The 16,382-nt window shown below is 44.4% G+C and overlaps 1 protein-coding gene across 1 annotated transcript in view; it reads left to right on the top strand.

The window, feature by feature from the left end:
* Nucleotides 1-16,382, top strand: part of ALDH2 (aldehyde dehydrogenase 2 family member) — a 31,113-nt gene that overhangs the window by 13,311 nt on the left and 1,420 nt on the right. The window contains exons 4-12 of the mRNA XM_053401226.1: nucleotides 927-1,006; nucleotides 3,554-3,665; nucleotides 5,044-5,172; nucleotides 5,749-5,862; nucleotides 8,144-8,246; nucleotides 9,398-9,582; nucleotides 10,849-11,013; nucleotides 12,545-12,702; nucleotides 15,815-15,929. Of these exons, the coding sequence (XP_053257201.1) occupies nucleotides 927-1,006; nucleotides 3,554-3,665; nucleotides 5,044-5,172; nucleotides 5,749-5,862; nucleotides 8,144-8,246; nucleotides 9,398-9,582; nucleotides 10,849-11,013; nucleotides 12,545-12,702; nucleotides 15,815-15,929 (1,161 nt within the window). The remainder of the gene's footprint in view (nucleotides 1-926; nucleotides 1,007-3,553; nucleotides 3,666-5,043; nucleotides 5,173-5,748; nucleotides 5,863-8,143; nucleotides 8,247-9,397; nucleotides 9,583-10,848; nucleotides 11,014-12,544; nucleotides 12,703-15,814; nucleotides 15,930-16,382) is intronic.

Raw genomic sequence — 16,382 nt, 5'->3', positions numbered from 1 at the left:
TCTCTTCTTCTTCACTGAGTTTATATACTCACCTATACCCACAGGTCTCACTTTTGGAAGTGTCTAGCAGCACCTGGTTCCTCAACACAGGAACAGGCAGTGGGGTGGGAAGAATCAGACAAGAGGCCAATCTATTTCAGCAATTCTCACAATGGCCCACGAGGTGCCTGAGTGCAAGAACGCTCTCCCCTCATCCGCGTGCCCCAGAAATTGGTATTTCGAGGTCTGCTGCTTCCGATCCGCAAAGTAGGTTGTAGCCGTCTGACATTGAAATTCTACTCAATATTGATCCAGAGTAGATTCCAATATATATTTAGCAGAGTAACAACTTAAATGTGTTGCAGGATTCCCATAAAATAGACCAGAGGCAATTATATTTCATCCATCAGAGCTTTACTGCTACTGAAGGCAAATGAGCATGATGGTCACAAATCCAATACATTCAGGACTGGCACTGTCCAATAAGAAATCCAGTTGCAGCAGACTTGACTTAAAGCTTACAATAACTTATAATAAGACTAAACCTTAACACTATATACAGAACACCACACCAGACAGAAAAGAGATAGAACGAGAAAGTGTAAAACCCAGGCTCCTTCTGGCCCTACTATTATAGTCAGCATGACATTGACAGAAAGAGATAACAGAACCAATTTAAACCAGCTGTACTCAGCTTCTCTGAAGGAATAAACCAAACATCATGAAGTTTCTGCTTGTTCCTTTCACACAGAGAAGCTTCCAGAACCCTCTGGAATTAAGGAGAATATGAAATATCTCTATACATCCTATCAATACTGTCTGTACTGAGAAATGCAAACTGACACCATCATGACTAGTAGCTGTCGATAGCCTTATTCTCCCCAAAATTATCTGTATCCTCCTTGAAAGCTATCAAAGTTGTAACGCTGATTTCCGTTTGTTCACAGGCCCTGGAAACTTTGGACAACGGCAAGCCATACTCGATCGCCTATCTGGTGGATTTAGACATGGTTGTCAAACACCTGCGGTAAGGAGGCGTAATCATGCAGGGGCTTGTATTATATGACACTTTGGGGCCTCTTTCAGCCATACCATTATGTGATTCTATATAGCCCTGACCGTTAAACAGGCATGGGAGCAACATGAGAGCATTGGAGTTTGGCGTCTCTATCCTCCACAAACCTCATGGAAGTAAAGAGGAATCGCACAGGAGCTGTTCCTGGTGTGGTGTGTGCGCTCAGCTGCATTGCTCACAGTTTTGTATAGGTTCTGGAGATAGTTTGGAGGTTAGCGAAGATATAGACTACTGGTGTAGCTGTGAATAGCTATTATTCCTTAGTGCTTTCCCTAAAAACCGGTGCTATAGACCAGCTCAACTCTTGATTTCAGCAGACTCCTGGTTGCAAACAGTCACTCACATGGGATGAGTCTGATCCTTATGCATTTATACCGGCTCATTGAAAACAAAGTTAAGTATATATGCCTGTTGACAGATAAGAGCAATAAAAGTCAATAACTGTGCTATGGAAAAAACCAGTGTAAGTACAGATGCCTATTCACAGGTCAGAAGAAAAGAAAATTAATAAGGCAATATGGAACGCAGCAGCTGTATTTATTTTGTTCTGTATTATAAAATTCAATGAATGGTCTCCAGGCTTTACCAAAATCATCTGAAACTCTGTGTGTGTTTGTGTGCGCACTCTATTTTTTTTTAAAAAGCCCAATGATTTCAATCACTTCAATCTTAATTTATTTGCTATTGCTCTTTTTCATTCAGCCATTCTTAGGGAATTGACAGTGTTCCCCCAATACTTTCTGTCCTGAGTTTTAAGATTGTCAGAGAGGCCCTGCTGGAGGTGCCATAAGTGAGCGAGGAATGGGGAGGGGGCTCTGGGGCACATGCAGGGTCTTCTCCGTGGTGCTTCTCCACACAGGAACTTCTCCTGACCGAGATTTGATGGTCTTCCATGCTGTTGATGTTTGGGCGTCCGCTTAAAGGTTATTTGTTTTGTCAAGCCTTTGGTAGTTATCTGAACACTTTTACGGGAATGGCATTGTCTTTGAGAATTGTTATTGAATTATAAAGGTAAAGGGACCCCTGACCATTAGGTCCAGTAGTGGCCGACTCTGGGGTTGCGGCACTCATCTCACTTTATTGGCCGAGGGAGCCGGCGTACAGCTTCCAGTTCATGTGGTCAGCAGGACTAAGCCGCTTCTGGCGAACCAGAGCAGCACATGGAAACGGCGTTTACCTTCCCGCTGGAGCGGTACCTATTTATCTACTTGCACTTTGACGTGCTTTCAAACTGCTAGGTTGGCAGGAGCAGGGACCGAGCAATGGCAGCTCACCCCGTCGCAGGGATTCGAACCGCTGGCCTTCTGATCGGCAAGTCCTAGGCTCTGTGGTTTAACCCACAGCACCACCCGTGTCCCTGTTTTTGAATTATACATTGTTCGAATTGCTTTATGTGATTTTATTGTGTTTTAATTTGGTTAGCCGGGTGGGGTATAAGAACATTACACGAAGAATTTCATAACAACTTTCATAACAACTTGTGAAGAGCCGGCTGGATCAGACCAAGCAGGGCCCATCTAGTCAGCATCCTGTTGTCACAGTGGCCAACAAGATGCCCTGTGGGAAACTGGCAAGCACATAGCTGTCATTTCCCTTTTTCAAGGGAAATTCCCTTATTCTGAATAGGATTCCTCGCAAGAAAAGGGAAAAGTTGACAGCTGTGGGCAAGCAGGACCCGAACACAAGAGTGCACTCCCTCTTGCAATTTCTAGCAACCCTTGCTGCCTCTGACTGTGGAGGCAGAGCTTAGCCAACTGGGCTAGTAGCCATCGATAGCTTTCTTTTCCTTCATGACTTGACCCCATCCTCTTTCAAAGCCATCCAAGTTGGTAGCCATCACTTCCTGCTACAGAAGGGCATTCCATCCTTTAACTATGCCCTGCGCTGATGTCTATGGAATTTGTGTGTGTGTGTCAGTCAAACTGATGTGACAGCCCCATGGAGGACCTTAAGGTCCATAAATAGCAACACCTTAGAGGTCCCAGGCCCTAAGGAAGTCAGATTAGCCTCAGCCAGAGCCCAGGGCCTTTTCAACAGTGGCTCCGGACTGATGGAACGCTCTGCCTCATGAGACCAGGGCCCTGCAGGATCTGATTTCTTTCCGCAGAGCCTGGAAGACAGAGTTGTTCTGCCTGGCCTTCGGCTTGGAATCAGTTTGATTCCCCGTCTTTCTTTTCCTTTCTCCTTCTGTGATGGAACTCCTATTTGGGGACTTCCCTGGCTTTTTTCTGGCCCATGTAGGACCAGTCTGGATAATTGGCCTTGGTGAAGACTTGACGTTTTCATCCCCCCATTAAAAGTTTTTGATTTGAGTTTCCATTGAAATGAGGCTGTATTTTAATATTTTGATGTTTTAATGTTGTATGTTAATCTTGTTTTTAAGTTGTATTTCAATCAATTTGAGCCCGGTCTTGGCTGGGGAGGGCGGGGTATAAATAAATATTATTATTATTATTATTATTATTATTATTATTATTATTATTTATTGTTCTGCGTCAGGTACTATGCCGGCTGGGCTGACAAAATCCAAGGGAAGACCATTCCTCTCGATGGGGACTTCTTCACCTATACCCGCCATGAACCAGTGGGGATTTGCGGACAGATCATTCCGGTAAGTAAGGGCGCTGCTGGAAGATGGAAGCAGGTCTGAAGCCGGGGAAGCCAGAAGCTTTTTGTGTTCTGCTCACTGCCTCCTCTAGGTTTGGGCACCGTGCCCAGCACGCCCACCCTGTCATGCCACTCTCCTCCCACACACAAGCTCCTGTCAGGGGGAAAGAGGAAGGAGGAGTTTTTAGAAGACTTTTTAAAAACACTTTTCTCCTTCAGTGTTTGCCCCAGATGTAACTACAGGGGTAATAATAATAATAATAATAATAATAATAATATATTATTTATACCCCACCCATCTGGCTGGGTTTCTCCAGCCAGTCTGTGCGGCTTCCAACAAAACACTAAAATACAATAATCTATTAAACATTAAAAGCTTCCCTAAACAGGGCTGCCTTTAGTTGTCTTCTAAAAGTTTGGTAGTTATTTTTCTCTTTGACATCTGGAGGGAGGGCGTTCCACAGGATGGGTGCCACTACCGAGAAGGCCCTCTGCCTGGTTCCCTGTAACTTCACTTCTCGCAGGGAGGGAACCGCCAGAAGGCCCTTGGCGCTGGACCTCAGTGTCCGGGCTGAACGATGGGGGTGGAGACGCTCCTTCAGGTTTAGGGGTACCTCGGTTCTCGAATGTAATTCGTTCCAGAAGACCGTTCGACTTCTGAAACGTTCGAAAACCGAGACGCAGAGGGCTCTCTGCAAGTTCAGTTGGAAAAACGGAAAAACACGCAGCAGAAGCGAGGCGCGTTCAAAAACGGAAGCAATTACTTCTGGGTTCTCAGCGTTCAAAAACCGAAACATTCGGCTTCCAAGACGCTCGAAAACTGAGGTACCACTGTACTTTGTTAGGTTTGTCATTATTATTATTATTATAATTTTTTCCATGCTGTAAGCCACCTTGAGCATGGTTTTAACCAGGGAAAAGAGGCATAATAAATAAAACGATGTATGCAGACATGTACAGTGGACGCTCAGGTTGCGAATGTGATCATGGGCACGTTCGCAACCCGCAGCGATCGCAACCCGCGTCTGCGCACGCGCGAGTTGTGATTCGGTGCGCATGCGCAAAGCACGATTTAGCACTTCTGCTCATGCGCGATCACCGAAACCCAGAAGTAACCCATTCCAGTACTTCTGGGTTTCTGTGGTCCGCAACCCGAAAAAACGCAACCTGAAGCGGCTGTAACGCGAGGTATGACTGTACTCTCAGGGACTTTACCCACTCAGCTCTGTGTTTCTTAGGCAGCACCCTCAGATCCCTTGTGCCACCTACTCACTCTTTCTCACTGTACATAAATAAAACATGTGTCCGTCTGTTCCCTAACAGATTCCCTCCTCTTCCCGGGTTTCCTCGATGTTGATCTGGTCCCTTTCTCTTTATTGCAGTGGAACTTCCCGCTGCTGATGCAGGCTTGGAAACTGGGGCCTGCCTTGGCCACAGGGAACGTGGTGGTGATGAAATTGGCCGAGCAAACGCCTCTGACAGGCCTGTACATGGCCAGCCTGGTCAAAGAGGTGAGAGAGGTCTCTGGGGTGACTATATGAATAAACACTGTTCAAAGCAGAACATGTTGATATGCTTAGACTAAAGGAGTAAAGTGGAAAGGATAAAACCAATTACGATGCGATAAGGAGATTAAAATTCAATAACATAAAGGTTGCAATGAGAGTACAGAAATTAAAAGTTAAGGAAGTCGAGGTGTGGTGGAGGGGAGTGATAGGGTGGAGTGATGTGAATTCACGAAGGGGGGATATAGGTTTATATATGTTTATGACAATGTGTTTTTTTCTTTTGTATTGCAATGGTATCTCACCCTTTTATGTAGTATGAAAATTTAATAAATAAAAATTTAAATGTTAAGAGAGAGGTCTCTGGGGCTGCCACTCGCTGCTTCGTTCTTCACCCTTCCATGTCCTGCTTGCAGACTCGGACGATGCCTGAGCTCCAAACAAACCCTTTCCCCTTCTTCTCCTTGCCTGGGTGCTCAGAAGGCATGGAGGTGCTGAGTTCTGAGCACCCTGGCAAACTTTTGATTTTTGGAACGGACAAGACTATTGTGAAGATTTTCACTTGTCTTTATAAACCTACAGGCTGGATTCCCGCCCGGTGTTGTGAATGTGATAACTGGCTACGGGCACACAGCAGGGGCAGCCATTTCCTCCCACATGGAAGTGGATAAAGTCGCCTTCACTGGCTCCACAGAGGTGAGGAATATCTGCACGTATGAATCTTCCCCTTTTCTCCCTCCCTTCCGAAAGGCGTAGGATAGGTCACACCCTGTGCCAGATCTGTAAAGTAGACAATTATTTTAATGTGCAGTTTCATTTCAAAGTGCATACAGTGGTACCTCGGGTTAAGAACTTAATTCGTTCTGGAGGTCCATTCTTAACCTGAAACTGTTCTTAACCTGAAGACCATTTTAGCTAATGGGGCCTCCTGCTGCCGCCGCTGCGCCGCCGCTGCACGATTTCTGTTCTTACCCTGAAGCAAAGTTCTTAACCCGAGGTACTATTTCTGGGTTAGTGGAGTCTGTAATCTGAAGTGTATGTAACCTGAAATGTATGTAACCCGAGGTACCACTTGTTTTGGACTTAAGACTTTTACTGATTTCTTTCTTTTTTAAAAAATAAAATAAAATTACAGTTGTACTTTGGATCTCAAACGCCTTGGCCTCCCAAACAGGTCAGCTCCCAAACTATTGAAGCCCGGAAGTGAATGTTCCGGTTTTCGAACGATTTTCGGAAGCCAGATGTCCAGCGTGGCTTCTGATTGGCTGCAGGACACTCCTACAGCCAATCGGAAGCCGCACCTTGGTTTTCGAACGGTTCCGGGAGTCGAAAGGACTCCCGGAACACATTCTATTCAAGAACCAAGGTACGACTGTATTATTCTTTGACATATGCCCAAATCATACTTTATGTAGGTAAAACGACCCTCAAGTCTAATAGTTCCAAAATTTGCATTGTAAGAAGCCGCAGGAGAAGGAGGGCGCTCTTGTGCTCGGATCCTGTTTGTGGGCATCTGCCATTCCCAGTGGGGCATCTTCTTGGCCAGCATGAGAACAGGATGTTGGACTAGATGGGCCATTGGCCTCATCCAGCAGGCTTTTCCGATGTTCTTCTAAACTGTTCTTTTGTTGAAAATCACAGAACGGTTTGTGCAAATGAAACCACGAGATACAGTTATATCCAGTGTAATATTAACCAAAGGTAAAGGGACCCCTGACCATTAGGTCCAGTCGTGACCGACTCTGGGGTTGCGGCGCTCATCTCGCTTTATTGGCCAAGGGAGCCGGCGTACAGCTTCTGGGTCATGTGGCCAGGATGACTAAGCCGCTTCTGGTGAACCAGAGCCGCACACGGAAATGCCGTTTACCTTCCTGCCAGAGCGGTACCTATTTATCTACTTGCACTTTGATGTGCTTTCAAACTGCTAGGTTGGCAGGAGCAGGGACCGAGCAACGGGAGCTCACCCGTCACAGGGATTCGAACCGCCGACCTTCTGATCGGCAAGTCCTAGGCTCTGTGGTTTAACCCACAGCGCCACCCTCGTCCCTTAATATTAACCTAGCAACATACAATTAAACCATTGGTACAATACATAACCACAACACAGAAAGGCTGCTCCAAGCTGCCACAGGCTCTTTTGGAGTGCGGTGAAGCCAAGAACAATCCTGTGTTCCTATGATTTTAGAATTTCACAGATCAGTTGGTTTACGTAGGCATAGTAGCAGATCGTATTTAATAACCAAGCTGCTGATAAGAAAAAGAATTGCAAATAAAAAAAGCATACCCTGAAAATTATGGTGATAGATAGATAATTTATTACGGTCGGAGACCAGCTTATAAAACACACCAGATGTCAAAGGAAAAAACAACTACCAGACTTTTAGAAGACATCTGAAGGCAGCCCTGTTTAGGGAAGCTTTTAATATCCGAAGGACTATTGTATTTTAATATTTTGTTGGAAGCTGCCCAGAGTGGGTAGGGAAACCCAGCCAGATGGGCGGGGTATAAATAATAAATTGTTATTATTATTACTGAGCCTTTTGTGAAGCCACCTTAACTAAGCTTTTAGCCTAGGGACTGAGAAGCTACACATCTTCCAGTGAGAGAGAGTCTGCTAGCTCACTCTCTTCCTGTTGTTCTTCTTCTTGCTGTTCACCTCCCGGTTTCGCCCAGCTATTGTCTTCCAAACTGTGCCCCTCAGCAAACCATTGTTCCAAATCAGCACTACTCCACTGCTCCTGTGGAGTTTCAGGATCCTGGCCACGAGCAGGGGGAGGGGGAGGTTCCTGCCATTCCTCATCAGAGTTGTACTCCCCAGCCTGGTCTCTGACACCGATTGAGGAGGTCCACTAGAGGAGACTCCCCACCCATTCCCCAGCCCTCCAATCTAGAGCTAAGCCTGCCACACCGTGGTGGTTCCTTAAGCCAAGCCTATTTTTATACCGAAGATCAAGCTTGCCCGTCTTTCAATTTCTAGGTTGGGCACCTGATCCAGAAGGCTGCAGCAGAAAGTAATCTGAAGAGGGTGACCCTTGAGCTTGGTGGAAAGAGCCCAAACATCATCATGTCTGATGCCGAGAGTAAGAGACATTTCCCTCTTGACAGGAGTGGGTTTGCCCCTGCGGAGCGCGGGATTGGCTGGTGACACTCTGGGCCTTCCTTCACCAGAAGTGCAACTCTTAATAATTCTTTAGTGTTTAAGATAGTTTTATTTATAAATCCATGACATCACAACATAATACGTTACATAGCTACACTTTAATGTAACAATACAGCACGCAACGATTTAGAACAAACTAAAAGCTAAATTTGCGAAAGACACAAAATGTGTCCACTAGGCATCAGGAACTGCTTGTCCTGGGAAGTATCTCATTCTAATGACTAATGACTCTAATCAGAAAGTTTTCTGGAGAAGTGGTGATTGTGGTTCTCATCTCTAACTGGCCACTTAGTACCACCCCTCGTTAAGTTAGGTATTTGTGCATATTTTCAGCTAGCGCAAGAGGCCAGATTTTGAACCACCATGCCTGCCATGAGAACTTCGTAGAGGACTTCCACTGATAGGTTAGCTTTAGCCAAGTAGCGGCTATCAGTTACAAGGGTAAAGGTAAAAGGACCCCTGACCATTAAGTCCAGTCGTGGCCAACTCTGGGGTTGCGGCGCTCATCTCACTTTATTGGCCGAGGGAGCCGGCGTACAGCTTCCGGGTCATGTGGCCAGCATGACTAAGCCGCTTCTGGTGAACCAGAGCAGCGCACGGAAACGCCGTTTACCTTCCCGCCAGAGTGGTACCTATTTATCTACTTGAACTTTGATGTGCTTTTGAACTGCTAGGTTGGCAGGAGCTGGGACCGAGCAATGGGAGCTCACCCCATCGCAGGGATTCGAACCGCCGACCTTCTGATCAGCAAGCCCTAGGCTCTGTGGTTTAACCCACAGCGCCACCCGAGTCCCTTTAATTACAAGAGTAGGTCTTTGTAAATGAAGCCATTATTGTTTTCAGGAGATCACGAGAGAAGGCACAAGACAAATAACCTGGTTAACAGTGGCTGCAGTCTCCTGAAACATTCTGACCTATTATTACACATGTACCACAGAACAGGGCCACCCCACGGTGGATTCATGCAACATATCTTAGCTGGGGTGATGTGTTGGTAATTCTTAATGCTCTTGATGGTTGAGATAATATCTTTCCAGATCTCATGACTTGTGGCTTCCTTCTCTCCTCCAGTGGACTGGGCTGTTGAGCAGGCTCATTCTGCCTTGTTCTTCAACCAAGGGCAGTGCTGTTGTGCTGGGTCCCGCACGTACGTCCAAGAAGATATCTATCACGAGTTTGTGGAGCGGAGTGTGGAGAGGGCCAAATCCAGAGTGGTTGGAAACCCATTTGACCACAAAACGGAGCAGGGCCCTCAGGTGAGAGCACAGAGATTCCAGTTTGCGCTTATAAAATGTATTCTGGATTGGAAGAACTGTGAGACATTCTAGACTGGAAGGAATTTCGCCCTGGCAAATGGCCCCAAAAGAGCTTTCAGTTTATGTCTATTTAATTCATTTTTAATACTACCCAAATGGCTATTATTACTATGATAACACAAATGCTGGCTCTACATGTGTGTTCACAGCCAATTTGGAGGCAAGGATGGGGAGGAAAGGAAAGAGAGAGAGGGGAAGAAAAGCATTTGTTGTAGCCAAGAGACTGCGGGCGAAGGGACACAGTCCACCCACAACGTAAGCCTCCCCAGGGGGCCAGAGCTCACTGGTTGAAAACCACTGATCTAGAGCAATGTTCCCCAAACTTGGATCTCCAGCTGTTTATGGACTACAATTCCCATCATCCCTGACCACTGGCCTTGCTAGCTAGGGATGTTGGGAATTGTCAATGTATATTTGACAGTGAAAGCTGGACCATAAAGAAGGCTGATCACTGAAGAATTGATGCTTTTGAATTCTGGTGCTGGAGGAGACTCTTGAGAGTCCCATGGACTGCAAGAAGATCAAACCTCTCCATTCTTAAGGAAAGCAGCTCTGAGCGCTCACTGGAAGGACAGATCCTGAAGCTGAGGCTCCAATACTTTGGCCCCCTCACGAGAAGAGAAGACTCCCTGGAAAAGGTCCTGATGTTGGGAAAGATGGAGGGCGCAAGGAGAAGGGGACGACAGAGGTTGAGATGGTTGGATAGTGTTCTCGAAGTTACCAGCATGAGTTTGACCAAACTGCGGGAGGCAGTGGAAGACAGAAGTGCCTGGCGTGCTCTGGTCCATGGGGTCATGAAGAGTCGGACACGACTAAACGACTAAACAACAACACAACAATATTCAACAAATAAAATATTTTAAAGTTTGTTTTCTACCCAATCCCAAAGGTAGTTGATTTAAAATAGGGATGGGGATTCTGCAGTCCCTTCCAGATGTTATTGGTCTCTCAACTCTCGTCAGCCCCAGCCGGCTTAATCAAGGATCAAGGAATGTGTACAGTGAGAGTACCATGGCTTCCCCTGCCCTGACAGATGACATTGTCAGAGGATCTTCATAACCTCATCAACAAAAAGTTGATGTCTTTCATTCTACCTGTAGAATCGCTGTTCACGTATGGGCATGTACACACGTGTTAAAAGTGTATTTTTCTGTATTCTAAGAAGGATTGAACTGACCTTCCATACCATGTTTTTTTGTCTTCTAGGTGGATGAGACTCAGTATAAGAAGATCCTTGGATACATTGGTACTGGGCAAAAGGAAGGTGCCAAATTGCTCTGTGGTGGCAGTCCAGCTGCAGACAGAGGTTATTTTATCCAGCCAACCATCTTTGGAGATGTGCAGGACAACATGACCATTGCAAAAGAGGAGGTCAGCAGGAAAATGTTTTCCTGTACTTGTTAGTCTCTCAATAACAGTTCTATGGTTAGAGGGTTCTACGCGATCCCTCTCTTTTTCTCTCCTGCTGTATTGGTCTGTGTCTCAGAGCTACAATGGTGGCCTCCAGAACCGACCAACCATCCTCGTTTATCTGTACATTCACTTATGATTTACTTAAAATTACCTGTTATGATTTTCATTGTAGCGCCCCATCTCACTTTTGAGTGCTGTTAGCGCAGAGAATGCAAGTTGCAATTTTGGTTTTTACTGAAAATGTCATTGTTTTATTTGCTTTGTAAGCAACTTTGGGGTTTTAGTCTAATCAAGCAGTATATAAATCTTGTGGAGATAATAAAATAAGATATTTCTAACCCCAAGACTGTTTACAACACAAATGCCAACACAATATCAGTACTGTAAGAACAAGAACAATCTATTAAAATGCAATTGAATCATTTAGTACAGTCTCAGACACTTCTCAGTGGTTTGATTGGTATGACCAGTGGCGTAGCGTGGGGGGTGCAGGGGGGCCGGCCGCACCGGGCGCAACATCTGGGGGTTAGGGTTAGGGGGCGCAAATCCACAGGTTAGGGGGCGCAAATTACTTGCCTTGCCCCGGGTGCTGACAACCCACGCTATGCCACTGGGTATCACTGACCAGCAAAGGCCAGAGTGAATAGGAGGCATGAAAAACTGCAGAGTTTGCACTTGCCTTATTTTGTGGGGGGGAGATGATTCTATATGCTGGGTGCTAGGACACAAAAGGCTTTTCCCCTGCTTGCTGCCAGATGGCAGCATGGTGTAGTGGTTCAGAGCTGTGGACTCATAATCTGGTGAACCGGGTTCGCTTCCCGCTCCTCCACATGCAGCTGCTGGGTGACCTTGGGCCATAGCTGTTAACTTTCAGATTTGAAAATAAGGGATCAGCAACCTCGAAAATAAGGGATCAACAGCCTCACCTGTCCCGGGGACAGTGTACGGGATATATAACAATCCAGGATAGCAGCAGGAAACGGCACTGGAATAAGGGAATTTCCCCCAAAAAGGGGAAGGTTGACAGCTAAAGGTTGATTAGCTATCCTAATCTGAAACGGATTCTAGAGAGCCAGTGTGGTGTAGTGGTTAAGAGCGGTGGACTCGTAATCTGGTGAACCGGGTTCGATTCCCTGCTCCTCCACCTGTAGCTGCTGGGTGACCTTGGGCTAGTCACACTTCTCTGAAGTCTCTCAGCCCCACTCACCTCACAGAGTGTTTGTTGTGGGGGAGGAAGGGAAAGGAAGTTGTTAGCCGCTTTGAGGCTACTTAGGGTAGTGATAAAGCGGGATATCAAATCCAAACTCTTCCCCCTCCTCCTCCTCCTCCTCCTCCTCCTCCTCCTCCTCCTCCTAATCCCTACAACTAGGCAGGACTATATGAGGGAGGGCATTCCTTCAGGTAACCAGGTCCCAAGTTGCTTAGGGATTTATAAGATCCTGTCTGCCAAACCTATCTGTTTCCATATGCATCCTGCTCTGTCTTACAGATATTTGGGCCAGTCATGCAGATACTGAAATTTAAAACCATAGAGGAAGTCATCCACAGAGCAAACGACACGAAATATGGCCTCGCGGCAGCAGTTTTCACCAAGGACATTGACAAAGCAAATTACATTTCCCAGGGTCTGCGTGCTGGAACCGTCTGGTAAGAGGCTAAACGTTAGGGAGTAGTCACTAAATGCTTTAGGAAATGCTGTAGGAGGAGCACCTCCTTGGCAGGCAGAAGGTTATAGGTTCTGTCCCTGGCATCTTCTGGTATGCCAGGAGCTCCTGACTGGAAATCCTGAAGAGCTGCTGTCAGTCATGGTAACAATACTGAGCTAGAGCAGGCATAGGCAAACTCGGCCCTCCTGATGCTTTGAGACTACAATTCCCATCATCCCTGACCACTGGTCCTGCTAGCTAGGGATCATGGGAGTTGTAGTCCCAAAACATCTGGAGGGCCAAGTTCGGCTATTCCTGAGCTAGAGGCACCAAGAGGCTATGAATTAGCTTTCTATGCTCCTCTTTTCATTTTTTAAAATCATTTTTTTAATAGGATATTTATTAAGATTTTTAAAGTATTACAATAAAGTGAAAAAGAAGAAAAAACAGATAAATAACAAAAATACAGAATAAAGAAAACTAAAAACACATGAATTTTCAGTTGCTTATTTTCCTTTAACTTGTTTCCCGGACCTCCTCATACCTCCCTTTTTTGTATTCCACCACAAATTGTTGGTTCAGCAAATCCTTACCTTTATATTATTACCTATTTATAATCCCTTTTTTTCATATTCTCTTAAAGCATTACAGCTGGAAACTACTTAATTTCAATCCAACATCATTCTAACACTCATTAATTTTACAATATTTCTGTAGATAGTCTTTAAATTTCTTCCAATCTTCTTCCACCGACTCTTCTCCCTGGTCTCGGATTCTGCCAGTCATTTCTGCCAATCCCATATAGTCCATCACCTTCATCTGCCATTCTTCCAAAGTGGGTAGATCTTGTGTCTTCCAATACTTTGCAATAAGTATTCTTGCTGCTGTTGTGGCATACATAAAAAAAGTTCTGTCCTTCTTTGGCACCAATTGGCCGACAATGCCCAGAAGAAAGGCCTCTGGTTTCTTCAGAAAGGTATATTTAAATACCTTTTTCATTTCATTATAGATCATTTCCCAGAAAGCCTTAATTCTTGGGCACGTCCACCAAAGGTGAAAGAATGTACCTTCACTTTCTATGCATTTCCAACATTTATTATTGGGCAAATGATATATTTTTGCAAGCTTGACTGGGGTCATGTACCACCTGCATATCATTTTCATAATATTCTCTCTTAAGGCATTGCATGCCGTGAATTTCATACCTGTGATCCACAACTGTTCCCAGTCAGCAAACATAATGTTATGTCCAACATCTTGTGCCCATTTAATCATAGCAGATCTAACCGTTTCATCCTGAGTATTCCATTTCAACAGCAAGTTATACATCTTTGACAAAATCTTAGTTTTGCATTTTTTAAAATCATTTTTATTAAGTTTCCCATTTTAACAATCCAATCAAATCACATTGAATGTTCCAAATTTTACAAACGCATATCAAATAGTCCAAATATTCTGCCTAAATTATACATTTTTTATTGGGACTTCCCATGCTTCAAGTTCGGAGGGGCTCTGGTCATCTCATATCTCTGCTGCCTTGAATAGTCTTTCCAATAGTTCCTTTAAATCTTCCTGTTGTTGTTAACCTTCCTTCTTTCATAGCCTCTGAGTTGTTTCCACAAGCGAGTTGCAATAAGCAATGATATGTTTCTGTATGGGTTTCGTGTATGACTCTCTGCTGTTGTTGCAGAATCTCCTCACACGATGGTGTTTATGCCGAATCAATCCAAAAGTCATTTCGCTGCTGGCAGACGCCATCTTCCCTCAATTCCGATGAAATCAAATCTAGGCGTTTGCTCATTAATTTTCCCAGACCGGTTGCATCAAACATTAGCCTTTCCAGGGGAGATTTACCAAATCGGACTTGAAATACAGATATAATGACATATTAAGAGCTCACCTCCCCCTATGTTTTTGAAATCTCTCCAGCGGCTAACGAAATCCTGCTTCTTTCTAAAATCAGTATTTGGAGGGTCTTTTATCTTCTTCCAGGCAATTAAAAAAACAGAAGCTTTAGTTATATAATATTGTTATTTCCACACAGTTTATATTTTCCAGTCTCGCTTTCTATAAATATCTATGTTCCTCATTTCAAGGAACTTTCGAAACTGTTATGTATTGCTAACTGTACGACATTCTTAAGAATTTAACTTCCTAGCTGGTTTAACTTTTCTACCCTTTTTGGGGGAAACAATTTGCTAATCTTTGTGGCTGACCAGAAATATCAGATGAGTGGGAACTCTCATGGACATGAGGCCATATTATTTCCTTTGTTTTTTAAATTTGTTTTTAATTGTGTGTGTTTTTAATTTCAAAAAATAAATACATTTGCATAAACATGCACATTTTGTTGCACGTGAGCATATAACTTAATTAAATAAATAAAACTGTCAAAATAATGTCATTTTTAACTTGTAAACTGAGATATATGAGAGAAGATGAATGTCAGAATAATTACATTTATGTTCTGATGTGCAATTGCATTGTGATGTTTCGATTGGTGAACACAGGCAAATGTTTAAACCAGTAACAATTCAGAATTTTACGTTTCAGTATCCATTCTTTTTATCATTGGTTACATATATCAAATGGAGAAATAACAGGCAGTGAAAGTAGTACTTCCTTTATTACTCTGGTCATGAGTCTGCTGGTTTAACAAAAGACCCCTTCCTCTCCTCCTCAAATGGGAAATGCTGGAAGTTTACATCTCATCTTCTGTATTCAAACCTCTCAGACAAATTAGTGCCTGTTCTCCAAATTTATAGGTGCCTTGGACAAGGCCTGCAGTGTTAGACTTGGTATCGGGTGGACAAGAAATGAGATTATAGTGGTACCTCGGGTTACAGAAGCTTCAGGTTACAGACGCTTCAGGTTACAGCCTCCGCTAACCCAGAAATAGTACCTCGGGTTAAGAACTTTGCTTCAGGATGAGAACAGAAATCACGGGGGCAGCGGGAGGCCCCATTAGCTAAAGTGGTATTTTAGGTTAAGAACAGTTTCAGATTAAGAATGGACCTCCAGAATGAATTAAGTTCTTAACCCGAGGTACCACTGTAGTCTTATGTTATCTAAATGCTCCAGAAATAACTTCTAACCCCCAATGTCTCCTGCAGGATTAACTGCTACAACGTGTTTGGCAGCCAGACACCATTTGGTGGGTACAAAGCATCTGGACAAGGACGGGAAGGGGGAGAATATGGTCTCACGCCATACATGGAAGTAAAAACGGTGAGGATCTGAAACTCTCGTCCTAGTTTGGTTTTTAAGTATTTTGAAAACTGAAGCTTTTATTTTGCATCTTCCAGTAGAGAATGGCAAGGATTTCCAAGTAGTAAATAAAACTTGTCTTGCTTATGGGAGAATTGACGGTATTTTACTTTGTACGGAATGGAATAAAGAAGTGTCAAATGTTGCTCTCCTTAGCCCACTGAACATTGGTTTTGTAGAGACATAACATGAAAACATGTCTTTCACAAACTCTGGCTTAGACTGCAAACCATGGTTTGTCTGATCTTCTTTCCCAATATTCCCTGAGAATCCCTTGGTGACATCCTCAAAGGGGAGAGGAATTCCCAAACCATAGTTCAGGCGTAACACTAAACCACTGTTTGCCTGACCTATGTGGCAAGCCACCTTCAAAACCTCACAGCAGATTATGGTTTGGTGGTCATGGTGGTTCAG

Source organism: Podarcis raffonei, chromosome 8 (genome assembly GCF_027172205.1).
Source record: "Podarcis raffonei isolate rPodRaf1 chromosome 8, rPodRaf1.pri, whole genome shotgun sequence".
Lineage (NCBI taxonomy): Eukaryota > Metazoa > Chordata > Lepidosauria > Squamata > Lacertidae > Podarcis > Podarcis raffonei.
Note: the sequence above shows the minus strand (reverse complement) of the source record. Positions and strands in the feature narration are given on the sequence as shown.